Source organism: Acipenser ruthenus, chromosome 18, assembly GCF_902713425.1.
Source record: "Acipenser ruthenus chromosome 18, fAciRut3.2 maternal haplotype, whole genome shotgun sequence".
Classification (NCBI taxonomy): Eukaryota; Metazoa; Chordata; class Actinopteri; order Acipenseriformes; family Acipenseridae; genus Acipenser; species Acipenser ruthenus.
This window is the reverse complement of record NC_081206.1, coordinates 28137394-28157853: the sequence shown is the minus strand read 5'-3', so window position 1 is coordinate 28157853 and position 20460 is coordinate 28137394. Positions and strand designations below refer to the sequence as shown.

Below are 20460 nucleotides of genomic sequence, written 5' to 3'. Positions count from 1 at the left end.
CCTTATGCGAGTCACAATCAGAAGCAGTACCAACAGCATAGCATAAACCATTACAGTGCCGTTGTACCAGCCACGACTTCCAAGCAAGGTCCTTAAATGCTAAAATAGCTTGGATTCAACTCACAAGTCTATCTTAGTACACCAGCTTCTGCAAACAGCCAAATAATATTCCTGTATTCTTGTCTGCCATGCTTGTCTCCTTTCTGTAAGATACAGCAGGTGGCGCTCAAGTGATGGCCATACAAAATTAAAACAACAGATGGAAAATGAGGTTTAGGTGCATCCCGATGAGACCTGCCATTCATCTATTTCTCCCTATTAATTAAACTTAAAAAATACCTTTTGCATCACACCAGCCTCAGCATAAAACCATCCATGTATTAATAAACTGACAAGACATGTAAAGAGTATTCATACATTTACTGAAATATGTTGCACTTCAACCCCCCCCCACCTCCCCCAAAAACACAACGAATACACTTGTTTGAATCAAACAAAAAAAAGCAAATTGATGACTATCATAGCAAATATGTATTTATTTATTGCAGAAAATAAACCAGATATATTCCTTTACATAAAAAGGTCTCTTACTTTACACAAGAATTACATGTTTTGCTTATGTTGATGCAATTTGCACACTTTTACAAACGAGTATTAAAAGCTGTAGAGATTTTACATATTGTACAGCGTCACAATAAAATATAGAGAACGCTGTAAAATGATGGGAATCTGAGGCAAACAACTGTTGGCTTGTCAAACAATATAATATTTTAAAAAAGGAACCGTGTATAAAAAAGAAACCCTGTTTCTAGCACCATCACTGTACTGCCAAAAAAACAAACACAAGAAAAACAAACCACCCCATAGATAAGACGTGGAATCTCATCATCGTGTGTCTGGAACTTCTCACCCAAACTTTAAACATCTTTTCTTGCTTTTAGATTCACTATATGTCACTCAGGGCTCTTTTGCATGCAGAACGTATGTGAAAGCATACGTTTCCCCAACTATTTTTATGACATGGCAAGTCTATGCACACTTGACATTAAAAGCAGTATTTAATGAAAAAAACAAATCACACCCCCAAAGCCGAAATCCCACTATATGAAGGATCATTCGTGCTTCCCTGTTACCAGCCTGCTAGGCCACATCTTTTATCTGGTCCCCCAAACGGTGTGGTCTGCTCCACCTTTCACTATGACATCACTCACATCTCTCTTTCAAACCTGGTACTCTAGAATACGTGAGCACATATTAAATTTGCTCATTACACCACCACAGTCTATTATACCATGGTAATCCTTGCAATATAGGAGGAAGTGGCCACACATGAACAAGGGTCTTTTGCAGGCATCAAAACAAGAAGCATGAGTTATCTGCAAATGCTTCTTGCTGTACTTGGACTATATACGGTTCCTTTTCACAAAAACAGAAAAATCATGCAAGACTTTTTTTTTTGTGATATATACAATCTAAGCTTGGTTAAATTTAAGAATCAATGATTTATAATAAAATCCAGGCTATTCAGAAAAAGAGCATTCGAAACCAGACTATCCTTCATTACACATGATCATCAATCCTTCAAGCTGTTTAATTTTCATGCAGAATGGAAGAATTACTAAATTAAATGGAACAGGTAGAATTTTGACTGCAATTTATTTCTGAATACAGTGAGGCACTTGTTTAATAAAATCAAATGAAAAAAAAACCAAAAAACAAAACTGCAGTGCTGAAAATAATTTTTGGAAAACTTTCTTGAAATCCACTACACTGTAGTGCTTCCTTAGTACATTTTATTCATAAATATCACCCGAGACATAAAATTGTAGTGTAAACAGCTGCATACATAAAATGGTATTACCCAATAAAAAAACAAATTACTATGCCGTTTAAAAGTATTCAGGAAATGAACACAATCACATACAGACTATATTTACAGGGCTCTTTTCTTAAACGGGTGCTCAATTTATACATTTAAAAATACCAATTACTCTTTCATTGTAGAGTCAACTTAACATTTAAAACCTTCGATCAAACATTCTTTCATCTAATTTCTACATTTCACATTCATTTACCACTAAACCTTATAAGGTTTCTTCATCTTAGAACCTGTCTTGGTCAACCAATCATAGCAAGTCATTACAGGTTTACAAATTCAATTCTGGTTAAAAAAAAAAAATTAAATCTAACAGAAGTAGTACTGCATGTAGTACTGAGGCTTTAGTTTTCTGACCCCCTTTTGGAATATGCCATAGAAAAAGTGGCAACATCTTCCTCTAATAGGTAAGAAGTGCAAAAAATAAAATAAAGTGCATATCATTATGAGATGTTCTAACCCAACACCCACCCCCACCCCAGCGAAACACTCTTTATTGGTTAGTGCTGATTGATTATACATTTCTCTGCAGGAAATACAATGGGAACAAATGTAGTTTGCTAAACAAATTCCAGGATAAGACTCCTCATTCATAACATTAGTTGCGAATGATAAATCTTATTGGGTTTACAAACACAAAGCTTATTAAAAAGGATGAACCGATTTTAGTGGGTCGTCTGCCAATCTGATCACCAAGCAAAGTGTCCAAAATGCTGACGTGTTTAAAAAAAGTACAGGTTCCAATCGAAATGAAAACACTGAGATCAGAGCACAGGTGGGGCCTTGGTGTTAGCTTGCATAGGAGATATTACATTGAGGAGCTACTGTCCTACAGATTAGGACAAGAGGTAACTAGCATTATTTCATAATACTGAGTATATTTATATATAAAAAAATATTGAGCACCCAAGAGTCTACTGCTGTGTTTTACGCAGTTTAATTGCTCCAATCTCACTGCCAATCCAAAGACTTACTGCTCAAACCAATTTCAACATAATCCTTCACACTTTCCTGAAACCTGCAATCACTCACAATAAATCATAAATATAAGACACTTAGAATAGAAGCTAAAAACTGTTTAAAAAAAATGATAATGGATGCAACTAATATTTGTATATTGTACTGTAAAAGCATTTCAGTATAATTCTGGTTTGCAAATATGGAAAGCCATATTGATTTAAGCTAATCAATTTTGAGAGTTAAACCCAAACACAGATTTAAAAATAATACTGTCAAAAGTTAGACCATTAAATGGTTTATCGATTTGAATTGTACTTTTGTAGAATTTGTCCTTCATTCGTCACAAAAAAAGGGTTTAAAAATAAGTTTCATGATTTTCCTCAGTAACAATTCCTAACGATAGGAGCACTCTCACTTTGAGCAGCAAAAAGTGTCAATCTTCTAATCACAGGTGTGTAAGCACACGGTCCTTGCTGCTGGTATTCCCTCCATTTTGCCCGTTTTGTAGACCAGAGAGATGACAAATTATGCAAAATGCCAATTGTAAAACTAAATATCTGTAGGACCTCAGGCTCAGCAAACACGTGTTTAGATAAGTCTGGAATTCTTCAGGAACTGAATAAGCACTTTGTAAACAAAGGTATACTGTGCAATGGTCTGCACCATCATCATTCGCTGCTGTCTCAACATGTCCAGAACAGTGGTGATGTCCAGCATCTACGTTGAGAAAAAAAACACAAAACATAGTATGAAACACGCCATCACAAAAGGAAAATATATCTTGTACACTGTAGCTTGAGACAAATTGTTTCATTACAGCAATATACTGATTCTGTAATGGATGATGCATGATCCGGGGCGATCTGGTGTGCAATGGCCTTAACACAGAAACCACGTTATTCACCCTTCAATTACTTTTCTATGTGATTACGCTGCAGATACAGTACAGGCTACTGTTTCTTTAAAAGCTAGGTTTGAAAATGAGCCTGCAGAACAAGACGTACTAACCTCATTGTGTTCCAGACAGGCAATCATGATTTCAGATAAAACAACAACTCCTGTTCGCCCCACACCAGCACTGCAGTGTACCACAACAGGTAGGTTAGTGTTTTTAGGGTCCGTTGTGCTGTTTGTATGCCGTCGAACTGACTGTATTTCTTCCAAGTATGCTGGATTTAAAAAGACAACCACAATTAATAAGAGAACATTTTCCCTTGCTGCACATACTTTATACAGAAGCACTTCAATAATATGGCATACATTAGTCTTTAATTATCCCTCAATATGCAAGATAATTATAAAGATATTTTGCACTTTTGCTGTGGAAAAGGCATTTCTAATAGACATGAAAGATATAACCTGTCTAGGTGTTGAATGCCTGTGTCTATATATCCATTTTAATGTGGTACGACTGAACACATTCTAGTGATAAATGGTGGTCTTATCAAGCAGAGAATGCGTCTTCAACAGCACCCTCTGTAACACATGGTGACAAACCATCGTTCGCCCCCGCTATATTCCTAAACGAGTCACGTGGCGATTTCATTTCTGGATTCACAGTGAACAGAGTGAAAACAACAATATTTGTGCGTTTTGCATTGGCATTTAATGTTGATACTTCTCTTGCTTTTGTTATTTATCATCTCTAAATGCTTTATATTACTTTGATCTGCGTGTGATTAAATACAACCTTTACAGTAAAAAAACCAAATATGGTTGAATTACTATTTAGCTATATTATATATTATCATAATTAATGAAACCATAGATATGCGTGTGTGTATATGTTTACATATTTATGCGTAACTCGGTTATTTGTAATATTTTGTTGAAAACCCCGAAACTAATTGTGTCTCATACAGGCACACCAATGGTTATTTTATTGTCTTGACACGTATTAATAACATTTGTTAATGTACTTTTATAAAGGGGGGTGGTGAAATTTGGCATGACACTTCCACATGACAAGTTTCACTGGGGGGGGGGGGGGGAAATGTGTCCTCCACCTCAAATCGACTTTATAAAAAGTTTTTTTTTTTATTTATTCCACACACAAATTACCTAAAAACCCCTTGAAATCCTCTGGACAGCCGTGATCGGGCCAGTCTGTGTACTGAAGATGCCAGACTGTCCTCTCCTGTCCAGTCAGCAGGTGTTTGATCTTCAGCCCTGTAGTCGCGTAGCAGCCAGAGTCTGTTCGGAATCGAGTGGTGATTTTAAACCTTCCGTAGGTAACCGTGTTGTGTCTTGATCCAAGCCGTGGCCAGTACCTGAAACACTTCTCCCGGCCACTTTCCTGGAATGTAAAAACAGTCCATTTGAAGAATCACAACTGCAGCCCTTCCTTAACAAGCAACTCACTGCCTTCTTTTCTTTCCCTCCAATTCTGGCAGCTGATGCCAAGTAGTGATTATAGTTTTTGTTATTTGTAGCAGAATTACTGTTCACTCTATACAAGTAGTGTAATTACAGCTCCCTCTATTATCAAATTAAAATATCAATTTGACTCAAATCATTTGTTCCAAGGTGTGTGTATATATATATATATATATATATATATATATATATATATATATATATTGCTGTTTGTTAATTGCCATTATAGTAGCCTTTATTTTATATATATATTTTTTACTATATTCTTTTCTTTTTTTCTAACTGAGAACATGTACCTCTTCTGCTGTCACCATTGCTATGATAGCTACTCCTTGTTCCCACACCATCTGCCAGAAGTCCTGACAAGTGTTCTGGAGGGGCCCCTGTGTGGCTAAGTAACTCCACTCATGTCCACCCACATTCATCTAGGAACCAGAAAAAGGAATACGATTACAAACACAAAAACAACCACTTCAGACTTCCATTACTACTGCAGTGAAATCTTCACACTTCTCTGCAAAACATGAATCCCAACCACTAGTCTTCCAACACACTGGGAGTGCAACAAAAAGAGCCATCACTGTGCTGCCATGTATCAAACAAAATAAGCTAATTATACTTTAAATAAGTAAAAATATATTTGCCATTTGCAGTTCTAGACATTTGGGAATGCACCTGCTAATACTCATGGAATTTTTCCCTTGTATGCCTCTGAATCCTATCAACTGTTTTGCAAGCAGCATTCTTTAAATAATCCAATGGTTCTCATACTTTTATATGGGATGCATTGATATAGCCTGTGTTGTTCTCTTTGGTTGGTACAAGCTCCACCCTGGTATCATCATAGGGAAGGACATCCTGGAACCGATTCCTCTCTGCACTTTCTGGCTGCAGAGCAATGCTACATTCTGCATTTGCTCGCTTCTTAGGAACCTGTTCGTATTCAGTAAACACCATTCCCTGTTCCAGTCGCTCCTCAAGAATCTTGCACTAAAATACAAAAAAAGAACATCATTAATATAAGCGTGCTTTGAAAACCTACTCCCCATTACCCAATTATACACAACTGAAAAGAATGTGTATTATTTATCGGTAGCAACACCATTAAGTTATTTATAAGACTAATTTAGCTGACTTCAATATACTGTAAATGTACGCAATTTATCTTCACTAGATTATGTAGGATATTAATCACAGCAACATCCAAACAGATTTGAATTTTGTCCCAACTATTTCTGCACTATTACTTTATTTGTGTGTTTTTATGTTTAGATTTTTTTTAAAAGCACCCCAGGGTATGGTATGATTTCTAAGTTTAGCATTTAGAGAACAATTCTCCAGTTCTGAATCCTGAATAAACAAGCAATTATCAATGTTTGATTATGTATTCATACGTGTTTATAGAGTCTTACTAAAAAGGTAGGCACAGAACTACCCACTCAGCATTAGCAGAATTACTACTTTACAATATGACACTGAAAAAAAAAAAAAGACACCAGCTGAAACATTTGTCAACCAGACTTGGTTTTATTCAGTTTACAGGCAGACCCAACTCAAATAAAAATTCATACCCTTTCATCATTTGGTGCCTTTTCAGGCTCATGCTTGCTTTCATCGTGTAAGGGCATCCTTGAAAGAGTTAATCCATTCAATGCAGCCAGCTTCAATGGCCCAATTTTCTTGATATCAGATCTGCTTCCCTTTTTCAAACCCTTAAAACAGAAGAAAAACAAACACCATGGTCAGAAAGGTGTGCAGCCTACAAAAGAAAGTTGGACAAAAGCTACCCAGGAGATGGAACCTGAATGCTATTAGTTTGCTGAGAAACAAGAAACTGGAATGCACTGAGCAATCCCAGTAGTCACACCTGATTCTTTTGTTAAAGGCACACAGCAGAGAGGTATGCAAAAACACACACCCTGAAAATACCTTCATAGAAATGCCACAACAAAAAGTGTAGTGTGTATTGCAGCTTACAAAACTTAAACAACAAAGAGTTAACAAGGATAGTAATTACTCACGCCCAGGGGAGGCAGACCCTCGAGGGGGTTTCTTTTTCCAGACGGCACATCAGACACCGGCCTTTTTTTAAAAGAGTCTTGCCTCGCCCTCAGTCTTGCAGAAACACTGAGGTCCGACTCAGACACTGAAGGTACTAGAATGCCTTCCCCTCTTCTCTGTATTCTTCCATCAACAGCCAGGTACATGGGGTCCCCTTCTCCACACAGCTTCTCGTTTTCAGGCTCTCTGATAAGTGTTTGTGGCGTATAGCCATGGTGGCTGGGGTGAGAAGGCACAGAATCATATGGATAGCTCGGGAGGGGATCGTTTGGATCCTGGCCCAGGATGCCAACATGCGGCTCAGTACCGCCAGCAGCATCTTGGTACTGCGGGTTGTGTCTGCTGTTTTCTTCTTCAGTTTCCTCTTCCTCCTCGCTACTATGGACCAGCATGGTTGCATCAGAGAGAGATTTCTTATGGCCGTAACTCACGTCTTCTCTGCTGGGGCTTTCCTCTGCCTTCGTTCTCTCCAGGAACACTTTAAGCTGGGAGCCTGAAGCCGTCACCCTGGGAGGAGCCTCGGCAGCAGATGCCGACATGGTTCTCTCTTTGACCCTCATGTTCTCAAAGCCCAGCGCCAGTGCAGCTATCTCAATGCTGTTTCGCTTCTGCATGTGGGGGTGCCTGGTGGTGAACAGGGGCTCGCTCACCTCTTGTAGGGAATGTGCCACTGGCAGGCTGTCCTCCTGGAACGTCTGAACTGAATGGTGGATCCGGCGTGTGATGAGGTCTGGGTTACTGCTGCTCACATAAAGGTGCCTCGAGAGGTCAGGGGTGCTGTTTGCTGGGCGTGGGTACGGTGGAGGCGGGCGGTATACCTGTGTTCTCATGATGTTCGGAGCAGGGTAGTCTTGAGCCTGTAGCTGAACGTTGGTCAACTCTGGCACACTCACTGCACCGACCACCTGGCGCCTATCTGTGGGGTAAGGATAAGGCGACGGACTGTGGAAGCTGTAATTCAGATGGAAAGGGTAATGGTTGGTATTATGGGAGCTGAACTGGGTGTGCTCCCTGATCTCTGGCTGGCTGTACACTAAAGGATCAGGCCGGCTATAGGCATACGAATTGCCTATGTTGAGGTTCCTCATTGAATGGCTTTGTCGATCCGCTTGCACCACCCCCCTGTTTTTCTGCCTCATGACTGTTTCATAGTCTGGTGTGGCCCGGTATGAAGGAGGGATGAGAGCACTGTGGCGGTGTGACGGGATGTAGTCTGGCCTCATCACGTCACTGCCGGTGATGCTCGGGTTGGAGGACATGGGAGATGGCTGCATGTAGTGCTGTGGGTTATTGAGAGAGTTTGTGCTATGCGCGCTGTAGACACTCCCGTTTCTGATCCTGCCATTGTACTCATGAGGAGACCTATCCAAGCTTGTCTGAGAGTGATAATAATATCCATTCTGATTGTTAACATAGAGGTTATCTGGGGAAGAAGTAACAAATAAAGTTAACATCATTAACAGATACTAAAAATAATGTTACAAGGCTCACATTTAACAAACTTGACTAAGTAAAGAAAAGCCATCAAACTGCAATACAAGCTACAGAAAGGACTAAACTGGATGCACAGAATTTAATGTACTAACATCTTTAGTCAACCCAACCAGAAGTACAAACCCCTAATCTGAATAAAATAATTTTTTAAAAAAACAACATTTCAACAGCTTATAGCACATTTGCAATGCTAAGCACCCGGTTCTACTTTGTGGGAAATTATGTTTAAAAGAACAACACATTAAAACTAGTATTAACAATAAATCTAACACAGTTCAGCTGCTGACAGTTGTCCCACGTTTTTAGGACGTTACTTAAAATATCATCTCTCTAATAAAATTCCTGTAAAAGGACATCCAAATATAAAAATGTAATTCAGAAAGGACAGAGACGTACAGTTCAAAATGATAAGCTGTGGAAGAATGTAGTAAATAGACACCACAGAATTAAGATTTAGTATATAACTGAAGATGGTAATGGGTCACTTTTGCTTTAATCTCCCCCACATATTATTATTTCAGAGAGCCAATGCAATTTCACAAACACTCTGAATTAGGCTTTTTAAACTTCTACCAAATAATCAGTGTCTAACTGCGTTTACAGGGTTCCCTGAAGGGTAATGTATGGATTGTGAAGACACAGGTTCTGCACAAGTCTGGTGTTTTACAGTGTACCTTGAGAAGATGTGTACTGTTCAGTATAGTGTCCATTGTAATGCAGCTGAGGTGGAGGCATCATGTATGGCTGAGGTTTTGGCTAAAACAAAACCAAAACAGAAAGACATACAAATGTTATTTCCTTTCAATTTCATCACTAGAGATTTCAGAACTATTACTTATTTTGATGAAAGCGTGCCAATGCAATTGTGTCAAGATTTAATCAAAATTGTTGTTTATGTTGTGGGCCCCAAAAGGAATGACCTAAATCAATATCGTCATGACTCTGGGCTTAGAGTAATTTCTATAGAATGAACGAGCTGTGCTAATGCACATGCTTGGACTGCTTACAACTACACAATCACATGTTAATTAATTGATGAAGCCATCATTATACATTTAAAGTAAAACATTTTATGCTTGAGGATACATAAGGTCTAACGACTAAAACCAGTAATGTAATAATTTAAATTGTACACACCAGCGACATTCTTGTAGAGGATCTTCTTCTGACTGGATTAACAGCAGCAGTCTGAGTCTGTCTGTGGAATACAAGATTGTGCACTTTAATCTATTACCTGACAGGGTTCATTTACATCTGTATCAGTGTTAATGTGTGGATAACATTCTGTTTTTAAAATACAGCAATCCTGTTTTTGAATACCTGCAACTCAAGACCTCATTCATACAAGCTGAAAATGCCAGATCTCGTATAATGTTAAACATTGAAACAAAGAATTCTAATAAAGTAACAAAAGAAAATTACTTACAAAAAAAAGGCGGCAGGTATTAAAAGTTGTTTTGCTCACCCTTTGCTAGGCAGAGAAGGACGAGAAAGCAATGGAAAGCGGGGAAAGGAAAGAGTAAGTAAAGACTTCTGGGAGCCCTCAGCAGGTGCCGATTCAGATGGCTCTCTAGGAGGTACAGGACAGAAATGGACAGAAATGAGGCAGCTGACAACTGAAAGAAACTGCAGAGAAACCAGGATTCCGACGAACACTTACAGGCTGCTTTTGTTAATTCTGTAGAATTTGTGCCGAGCGACACACATCCTCCAAATGTATTTGGCAGTTTCCAGATCTTCCTAGAGAAAAATAAAGAAAAAACAACAAAATTGTGCAGATTAAACAGGAGACAGATTTTCAGCCAGGTGTTCTTACTTTTATTTTTTAAGTGCTGATTTGAGCTGCTTGCACAGTGGCTCACAAATGCAGTTGTGCGTGGGCTGCCTTGCACACAATTATTATTATTAACTCAGCAGTGGGGGGGTGACACTTCTCTCCCAGACTTCCTGTCAGTTATTCACACAAGTGAATATGCAAAGATAAAATGAACATTCAGGAAAATGAAATACCTTGCAGTACCTTCATAAAACTGTACAATGGTCTGAAAACTCACGGTCTGGAACTGAGCGGTTTCTTCCTTGTTGACCAGCTCCAGTGCAAAGAAGGACTTGTTATGTGACATATTGGCAATGTCATTCCATCTGTAAAATGCATCAAATCATAGATTGTAGTATACAAACAATAGGAAAAAATAAACAAAGCATTGTGTGTAATAAAATAGCTGGTTGCCAAGGAGCTACTGCAAATGTACTCTGAAAAATTCCTCCTACACAGTTGATACTTTTTCTTCATAAAAGTCTGAACACAAAATATGTCTGTACATTTTACCAGCTTTATTTAAAATGTGTATTTTATTTTACTTATTTTATAAGAGGTTCAAGCAGCATAGTGGCAACCAATCAGAATGCAATTAGACAGGCCACCGACACCCAATCATATTAGTGCTACTACTTCACGAGTAAAAGGACAGACGATTAGCTCCTGAGATTCCAGCAGCTATGTTAAAGGGGAATTGTACTCAAAATAACAAGGCTCTCTAAATGCTCTGTATACATAAGAAATGTGTCTCCCTACACCAATTTTGTTAAAAAGTCAAGCGTTTGGCCAGTATTTCAATTTTTTTGTCAGCTTTCTGGGTCAGCTGGAAATGCAGGCCGCCGCCATATTGGATCCTTTCTGGCGCCGGTGTTGCGTCATATAGTTGACAGCCACCCACACCAGTGAACACCGGCCGGGTGAATTATGCCGGAATGCAAAGCGCTCGGGTGCAAAAATAACAAAAGGAAAAACAGAAACAAAAAGTACTTTTTTGTGACTAAGCCTTTAAACCAACAAAGGGTGGCCATAACAAAACAATGGCTACATAATACAGGAACGGGACCTACGCTCAATAGAATACTATGTGTGACTATAGAGCGAGTCAATGACAGGACGTCACACAAAGCACAACGGAAAAGAGCGCCAATACATTTAATGTTAATTTGTTTTAATGGTTTTTACACAATATACTGCTCAAGAGGCTGAAAATGCATCACAAGCTTTAGTTAACATGGTTTCTATTGAAATGGTTATATATTCATTTGCATTACAGTTCCCTTTTAAGGATTTTCATCCATTTATCCATCCATTATCGGTAACCGCTTAATCCTATAGAGGGCTGCGGTAGGATTTTCATTCCTTACCCAAATATAACAGGAGGTCTGCCATTTTTGTGCCTCACAAAGATTCCATCCAAACACGCACCAATAGATATATCAGAGCCCTGGCTGTCCTGGATACAGAACACAGAAATGGATACAAAAATAAAAAAATAATGAGAAGCAGCCACATCATACATTTACTGTAATCTTAGAAATAAGCTTAACAACCAGGTGTTCATCTGTGTTTATTTGAAGTATCGTTGTCATTGTTAAGAGCAGTAACATATATCCTCAGATCATTTTTTTGGCAGGGACAAACACTATATACCTTCATATTCACACAGAAGATGACCTTTGCCAGCACTGCTAGAAAGAAATGAAGATGGAAGTTTTGACTCTTACCTTTGCCTGGTAACTTTCCTGACCATAGCCATCCATTTTCTCTACCTCTTGCATATACAGCATTTCCGCTTCTGGGGCCAGAAGACCTCTACAAATACAAACACAAATAAACAACCAACAGGATTAGGACCTATATTTAAGGCTCGAGTGTACTGAAAATGTATCACCACCCTTATGGAGTGTGCAAAATATATATATACACTCTAAATGCAACAGTTTCTGATATATTATGTCTTGCGTGTGAATAAACTGACGGCTTTGTGGCAGTCATTTGAGTAACAGAGATGAATCATGACTACTATTTATTCAAAACTATGGAGCAAGCGTTAGCAGACTGAACATAAAAAAAACACCCTATTTTGTCAACTTCTAGTTACTAAAAAGCAAAAACAACAGGTCTGACAACTTTTGGTTTTAAGTGTTTAGCAACAGAATCAGGAAAACAAACAGAGTGTTTGGCCCTCAGCTTCCATAGATTATGTATGAATACTGTGCATTGCTTGCGAAGAATGAGAAATATTCCATCAAAATAACTCCCTGTAGATGGTAAGCTGGGAAACAACTACTCCAGTTTGTCTGTCTGCAATAGTGTGCTTCTGTACCATTTTAAATAAAACCAAAAAAAGTACTAAAAGCTAGTATGAGACTTTGTATTTAAAGTGTAACAGACAAATATGGGATCTGCACAAAGCAGCAAAACAAATGAAACAAAGGTTACTTCAAGACTCAAGTGTAACACTACAAGCACACATGTGCTATCACCCAACACACAATATACCATTAGCCCTTCCTAATTGGCAATTACAGTGCCAGCTACACCACACAGCTGTAACTGAACTGTTATGGAACTAAAAGTCAAAAGTCTTACTTGTATTTTTGGTGCAATAAGGCAACTTTTTGTGTTGTCTCTTCAAGCATTCGTTCATCCTGTATCCAGTCCTTTCAGGAGAAATACAGAACAAGACAATGTTTAAACTCTATAGTAGGGGTGTGCAGAAAACCCATTACTCATACAAATAATAGTACTTGGATGATGTCATTGGAAGTGGGTGTGGCTAGAACCGGAAGTGTCGTTAAAATGCATCTGTGGTCCTGATTTTCATCCAGAAAGTGACCAGAGGTTTAATTTTTATTTAACAAGGATTTTGATCATTTTTAACGTCCTAATCTTTGGCATTAAAAAAAAAAAAAAAAAATATCTTAAAAGCTACTGCTTCTCAACAAAACAGATAACAGCTTGTGTGCAAAGCAAATGAAAAGTGGAGTTATTAATTATTTTACAGGCATGTAGCTTATTAGAGGTTATCTGTGTGTGCTGCTATCCAACATTTAATACAGCAGATATCAAATAAACCAACAAGGAAAATGAAAATGTTTGGTAAAAATAGATTTAAAATAGTTAGAATTATTATTTTATTTTTAAAAAAAGGAAATCAAAGATTTTATAACCAGACTCCTCTTATAAGCACTGAAAATAAATTATTAAAACTTGAATTTGGAAAAAACTTACAATTGGAAACAAGACAAATTTCTGAAGAAAGTCCTGGGATTCATACTGATCGAAGTCCCCAAAATCAGCTGTTAGAAATATGAAAAAAGTTAGCCCTGTATTTCAGTCTTTCTTTACAGATTTGTGACAGTAAAACTCACTTGCTATGCGCTAAATTGACTAAAAACAGAAGTCGTAAAACTTTAATCGTCTGAATCACTGTGATAATTTATAAAATAAATAAATACAAAATAAGTTAACTGTTCCCATCTTATTTATTTTTTAACAGCGAGGCAATATTACCCAAAAACACACAAATAAATACAATTTAAAAAAAAACAGAACAGGAAAACTTCAACCATATAAGCTTTGAAACCTTTTGTTTTTGCTCTTCATTCATAACAGGGCAAGTATTTTGATTACAGACACTACCGCCCAACAACCTTAACAAAAAAAACAAATACACATGTAAATATGTCAGTCAAGCACGGCAGTAAGTTTCATTCTACAAACACTGAATGTATGAAGGAACAATGCGGTGCATTTTAAAAGGTCCAATGCAAACAGCTATGTAAGCAATCCCAACAGCTATGCTGACTATCCAAGCTATTTGTATAACTCTATACTGTACTAAACCAAGTCATGACTGGCACCAACAGTAAATAAAAATAGATACCGTCTTCCAGGGCAGCACAAGCATTTTAAATACAGGTTTTTAGGTTTACAACATAGCCCTTGATTGTATAAATCACCAGTATTCTTTATTATTATTATTATTATTATTATTATTATTATTATTATTATTAATTTCTTAGCAGACGCCCTTATCCAGGGCGACTTACATTTGTTACAATATATCACATTATTTTTTACATACAATTGCATTATTTTTTTACACATTATTTTTACATACAATTACCCATTTATACAGTGGGGGTTTTTCATGCAACATGTGATACAAGCTAGCAGCAAGATTGCAACAGTTGATGATCTCAGTCCCTCTGCAATGCTGCTGTAGATCCAGCAAGTTCTGCTGCCAGATATTTTGCCGGCAGTGTTTGAAATTCTTTTCCTAAGCAAACACTTTCAGAAATGTAAAGCCTTGAATCTTCATGCCACTTTTAAAGCTGCTAACACTTCACTGGTTTAAAAAAAATACAACAACTCTTCAAATCTGTTGAGCCTAATTTTACTACATATTTTTTTAGATTAATTTCTACTTAATTATGGAGCTCGTTCTTTAAATATCCGAAAACCCGACAGCAGCATTTGCTTTAGTCTTTCTTTAGATAAGTAGCTCAGAGGGTTGGCATGAAATGTGACTCTTCCAGATGCTGAACATGTTTCAAAACGTTTGGTCCAAAAATGAAAATGTTTGCTTGCTGGTGTATGTCACCTTATTCTGCTCTAATGCATACCTGTTTTTATTTCATTTTGTCATGGTAGCTACTAAAGAGGTAAAAAAAATAAAATAAAATAATAATAATAAATAAAACAAAATAAAAAAATCACCACATGGAAAAGCATGTCTTCCTTTTCACCCACATTACAACAAAACTAAATTATAAAAAAAAAAACTATCATTATTAAAATGAAACTTCAGCGCGATAACTTACAGCATGTGTGGGCATACCCCAAATGAAGCAACCCTGAATACAACTCATATAGTTTCTTAGATATGAAAGCACAGCAGGGCGTGGAATTTCTCATCCTAGAAGTGTTTGCTACAGATCGTTATGACCAACTGTATCACGTCGGAATATCTGAAAGCAAAATGTAAAAAAAAACAAACAAAAAAAACCAGAACAACGGGCTGAACTATCTGAAGAGTTCAGCGTGTTGTGAACCTTACCTTGAACAGCTAAACCAGCTAAATGCAAGGCTTGTTCCATTGTGCAGGGTATGCGTCCCTCTAAGACATCCTTTTTCAACTGAAGGTAATACTGGTACCTACAATAGGGAAACAAAGTTAACATTTTGCTGTGATGTGTAATTACAATATCACCTCTTTTTGCATTTATGCATTCATAAAAAGGAACAGGGGTGTGGGTCAGATAAACACATGATTTAAGATGCCACACTGTTTCATCACCACAAAATATTGAATCGTTACACATCGAAGCACACAAGCTACACATCAGTCAGGAGATATTTGAAACAGTCTAAAAAAAAAAGTTAAAATAAAAAGATAATCCATAAGGCTGGGGTGATGCATCGATCCATTGTATCATTTGATCAATTGCTTGCTTGACCTTTCACTATGCACATTCACACACTGTTAAAAAAAAGTAAGGCAATTGTATTTTATGCTATGACACATTCACATACTGTTAAAAAAAGTAAGGTAATTGTATTTTATACTAGGACACAAATTAATAGTGAAAAAACAGCAAAGATTGCTTTCCAAAAGTAGCCTCTTTGCCAGAAGCACGTTAAGCATCTCAGTAACGTTAGTCCCCAGCGAGCAGGGTTTCAGCTCAGCAGGACTGATTGTAAACAAGTTCCATTCCTCTGTAAAAGCAAAGAATGTGGATGCGATCCTGTTGCTTCACAAACACTAAACATAACAAACGGGCACCATGATACAGGGCTGCTTTTTGTAAATGTTATGCTGTTGCTGAAAATGAACCATCTGTTACTTGTATTTCCTTGTCAAATTATTCAATGGATGGTTTGAGCTAATACCTCCACTCGACACCAGTCAAGATGAAAATAAGACAAGACATTTTTTAGAGGAGTTATGTATAATCTGATGTCATGTAACTGATGCAATAGCTTTCAATAATTTAGTAGCTATTCAATATATTACCAATGGCTCAGAGCGTATTACTTCTGTTTCGTTTTCCAAAACAGCTGATGCATCGATGATAAAAAAGGAGGCATCGTCCCAGCCTTAATAAGCCACCAAAAGAGTGGACACAACAAAGTGATTTAAGCAGTAGCAGAACTAAATACCATGCACTGTTTAATCACCAGTGCCCCCCTTCCTGACTTTATTGTACTATGTGGTAGTGATAATAGGAATAAAGTGGGAAAAGGTTGTTATTGTGGATTTACAAATTTAAAGGCAATGAAATTTAAATCACTTTTCTGACTATTAAAACAGGCCCCATGGTACTGCAGCAAACTTACCGTGTGATCTCCTGCTGAAACTGTGACACACTTGGCACATAGAACACAACCCCAAAGTAAACTGTGGGCTCCACACCATACTTGTCGAGTTGTTTTTTCAAAGGTTTTTCCAAGTCCACCCATCTTTGTTGATTCTGTTTATTCAAATACCAGATACTGAAATATGTCATCTGTAGGAAAAATAAACAACTCTTCAAGCTTTGTTTTGATGTAACTCCTAAAGCATGCAAAATTATGAGCTTTACAGCTGGTTTCACTGACCATGATAAATCGCAAAAAAATTCAAACCTAAAAACTGCTTTTTTTCAAATCAGGAGTGTTAGATCTATTTGTGTGGTCCAGCTATGCAGAATATACTTTTTCCTGGCGTAAAGCAATACCTGTTACACACATATGCCAATTCTTGCAGCGATTGCTGTATAAACTCTTGTCTACTGCATGTATTGAGAGTGTTCCAAGCCAGATTCATCGGCTTCTACACAGCAAATTCAAGGCTCATTTATAGATCAAGTAGTACAGTCATTTGAATTAGATATGATTACTGGAATATCTATTCTTTGACACATAATGCCCTTTTAATGGTTGAGATGGGCTAGAACTGTCAGGGAATGTAAATGAAAACCTTTTATAATTAAATACAGAGAAGGAGCCAAATTATTTCCTTGCTCTATATTAGTTTCTTGATGTATAAAATACATGCAATACTCTACACAGTCAAAAAAAATAAGACCTGAAATAAGGATAGCTTTTAAAGTACTTTTGTTACTGTGTAAATCAATCACCCTCCCAACAATTTTACAGTGGATTGTAGCATTCAAGCATTCAAATATGATTTCACTCAAAATTCACATCCCCTACTGTAATGGCTGTCATGTTTTTCTTTGACCTCATCCCAATTATTGCTGACACACAGACATGGAGAGCCCTTACCTCCCGCAATTCCAGTCTTTGTGCCACAGCTTCCAAACACTCCTGTCCGGGGCTCTCCACGGAAAGTGTAAACTCCACAAATTCATTGTTCAGCAGCTGAATTCGTGTGACTAGGCAGCTCTTGCTCGACACAGTATACCTTCGAGTTCGCTTTAATTTTAATCCAAATGGCAAGGGCATGTTTCACAGCCCACTAGAAAACCGCCCTTCAGCTGATGACGTGTGTCCGTGTATCACAATGACCAGCAACAAGAAGTGACTGGAGATTTAGGCATCTGCATACTGGATACATGTGTTCCTGCAAAACAGAAGATGAGAAAAGAAAGTGAATAACAATTTATGCAACCCTAGAAACTTAAAAGGAACCCTACTGTGGTATTCTGTTCTCCTTAATGTGCAAGCTATGAGGAATTTGGTCAAACCAGAGCAACTGTGCCTAGCTACTATTTTGGATGTGATTAAATCTGCAATTTGCACCAGGAAAGGAGCAGCTGAAACAAAATAAAGTGTCCCCTTCATGAAGCATTTACACATGATCAACACATATGATTTAGTTTATCTAGAATGTAAAGTAAACATCTGTTGCATGGTTGACATTTTTTAGAACAATAATTAAAAGATCCCTTACATATATTCTTATGCACAACATTGACTTTACCTAAATGTGCACCACAGCATAAACCATAATGAGCATATCTATTAAAGTGTCCCAAAAAATACAACCTCAAATGCATTGCTAGTACGTTGAACAGTAATTAAAATCAAATATACATTATCACACATTTTTTACGGCTCTGTTTCTTCCAGTTTTTTTTTTGACCTTTCGACTTGTTTTTATCACTCCCAAGTCATATAAAGCAGCAGACAGCAGACACCATCACAAGATTAGCAAAACAAAGGCAAATTATGAATCCTCTCAGCCACAGACGTGTAGCTGCTGGTTTGACACTGGCAGATAAAATCACATAGGTTACTTTGCGCACATAGTACAGTATAGTAAACCTGCATTCCCTTAAAATTGTACATGAAAAGCATAAACTTTAAGAACTCAATACTTCCAAAAAGCTGTTTTTTTAAACAGCAGTGGTACTTGAAAAACGAATTTTCTTTTTAGTTGCTGTAAAATTGAAACAATAAATAAATAAACACAGTAAACAATAACCCCAATTTCCTATCAGTTTTAGCTAGCTGCTCGCTGCTGTGCAGTTTTGCCTGCCAACTCAGAAAACAGTAACCTGCCAAAAAAAAAATAGTGCTGTGTAAACCGTGAACTCCAAAAAGCGCTTTAAATCGGAAAACAAAACAACCTTTACAGACAAAATACATCCAATGCAATGTAAAAGGCACTATCAACACAGTTTAATCATGATGAACTCTTACTGCTGTCTCCAAGCCTCGGTGTCCACTTTTGCAACCAGACGGACCAAAACACAGGTCTTGTCCCATTTGTCTTTACTCTCAGGAATTACCTGTTGATATCATCTGCCCCAAAGAAGTCTACTTCGTGTTGCCTTGCGATTAATCTCCTCTCGAACATATCTCAACCAAGAATTGCTGTTTTTTTTTGTTTGTTTTTTTAACTAATAAAACATTACTTTCTCTGTTAGTATCAACATGCTGGAATATCCAAATCACGAAAACATGCCTCACTTCCTGTCGGTGGTAAAGAGGCTTGTTTCTGTATCCTGCCGCGGGTGGGGACTACAGTTTTTTTTTTTTTTTTTTTTTTTTTTAACAGCCTTTGACCTTATCTCGGTTGATCGTGGTTCATCTTTTTATTAGCTGATAATTCATTTTAAATAAATGTTATGTATTTTTGTGTTTTTGCATAAAAAAAAACAACAATAAGCGATTTCACAGGTGTGAGAGTTAAGTAAAAGAAGGTTGCTGCTGCGGCGTAATGATAGTCAAATATTGGCCTATGGGTTTGAGTCCATTACGTCAGACAGCTGGAATGCCAGGCAGGGAATATGCCAGGAATGGGGCAGCTGGCTCAGAGAGGGGTGGGATATATCTCTCTCAGTACAGACACTAACAGCGTGATTTTTAAGAGGCGACATAATAACGAGGTTGCAACATCGTTTTTTAAAGCCTGATATAGGTTACCAAATTACTTTGTGTGTATTTAAAAAAGTGACCGACTTTTTTTTAAAAATTATTATTACATAGGCCACCTGTTGTTTGTGTGGTTTTACAGTTTTGAGTAGGGAGTCTGTTATGTTATTCTTGTGTGTAACCCGCAGTGGTATGTTAAATTAGGATCCTATTAACTTCGTTTACTTTTGCATTCATTTACTAAAAACACATTTTGGGTGAAATTGTGGCAGACTTATTTATTTACTTTTTTTTGGGGGGGGGCAGGCGGGATGCATAAGGCTGACTGTTTTCATATATTATTATTAACACCCCTTCCTATGTAGAATAAAATAACTATTGATAGGGACTAGTAAAATAATAATAATAAAAAAACGAGAGAAAAAACATATGTTAATAATCACTGGATATGGTTGGCCTTAGGAACTACCTTTCCTTGCCCAGTCGCAAAAATAATGACTGATTTTATTTTATTGTTCAGTGAATTTGGAAGAATTGAATTTAT

General features: G+C 37.4%; 1 protein-coding gene across 3 annotated transcripts; it reads right to left on the bottom strand.

Annotated features, from left to right (window-relative positions):
* Positions 1 to 512: 512 nt before the first annotated feature.
* LOC117423496 (tyrosine-protein phosphatase non-receptor type 21-like) lies at positions 513 to 19558 on the bottom strand. 3 transcript variants are annotated; one of them, XM_058991803.1, is made up of 20 exons: positions 19242 to 19558; positions 17862 to 18159; positions 16932 to 17101; positions 15652 to 15749; positions 13821 to 13888; positions 13179 to 13249; positions 12311 to 12398; positions 11951 to 12039; positions 10822 to 10909; positions 10428 to 10507; positions 10233 to 10337; positions 9905 to 9965; positions 9442 to 9523; positions 7234 to 8696; positions 6784 to 6924; positions 5984 to 6202; positions 5509 to 5637; positions 4898 to 5132; positions 3845 to 4005; positions 513 to 3553 (listed from the first exon to the last, which is right to left on the bottom strand). In XM_058991803.1, the coding sequence occupies exons 2-20, from the start codon at positions 18039 to 18041 to the stop codon at positions 3425 to 3427; spliced, it is 3657 nt and encodes a 1218-aa protein (XP_058847786.1). In that variant the 5' UTR covers positions 18042 to 18159; positions 19242 to 19558; the 3' UTR covers positions 513 to 3424. The 3 variants fall into 3 exon arrangements, with proteins under 3 accessions (XP_058847786.1, XP_058847785.1, XP_058847787.1); XM_058991802.1 differs by having other exon boundaries at positions 19331 to 19558; XM_058991804.1 differs by lacking the exon at positions 10233 to 10337 and having other exon boundaries at positions 19331 to 19557.
* Between the last annotated feature and the right edge of the window lie 902 nt (positions 19559 to 20460).

Coding starts and splice junctions, on each gene's coding strand:
- LOC117423496 (XM_058991803.1), bottom strand. CDS start 18,041: ATGCCCTTGCCATTTGGATTAAAATTAAAGCGAACTCGAAGGTATACT. Junction 17,102..17,861: donor AAAGACTGGAATTGCGGGAG/GTAAGGGCTCTC, acceptor TTTTTCCTACAG/ATGACATATTTCAGTATCTG. Junction 10,910..11,950: donor AGACCTCCTGTTATATTTGG/GTAAGGAATGAA, acceptor TGCATTTTACAG/ATGGAATGACATTGCCAATA.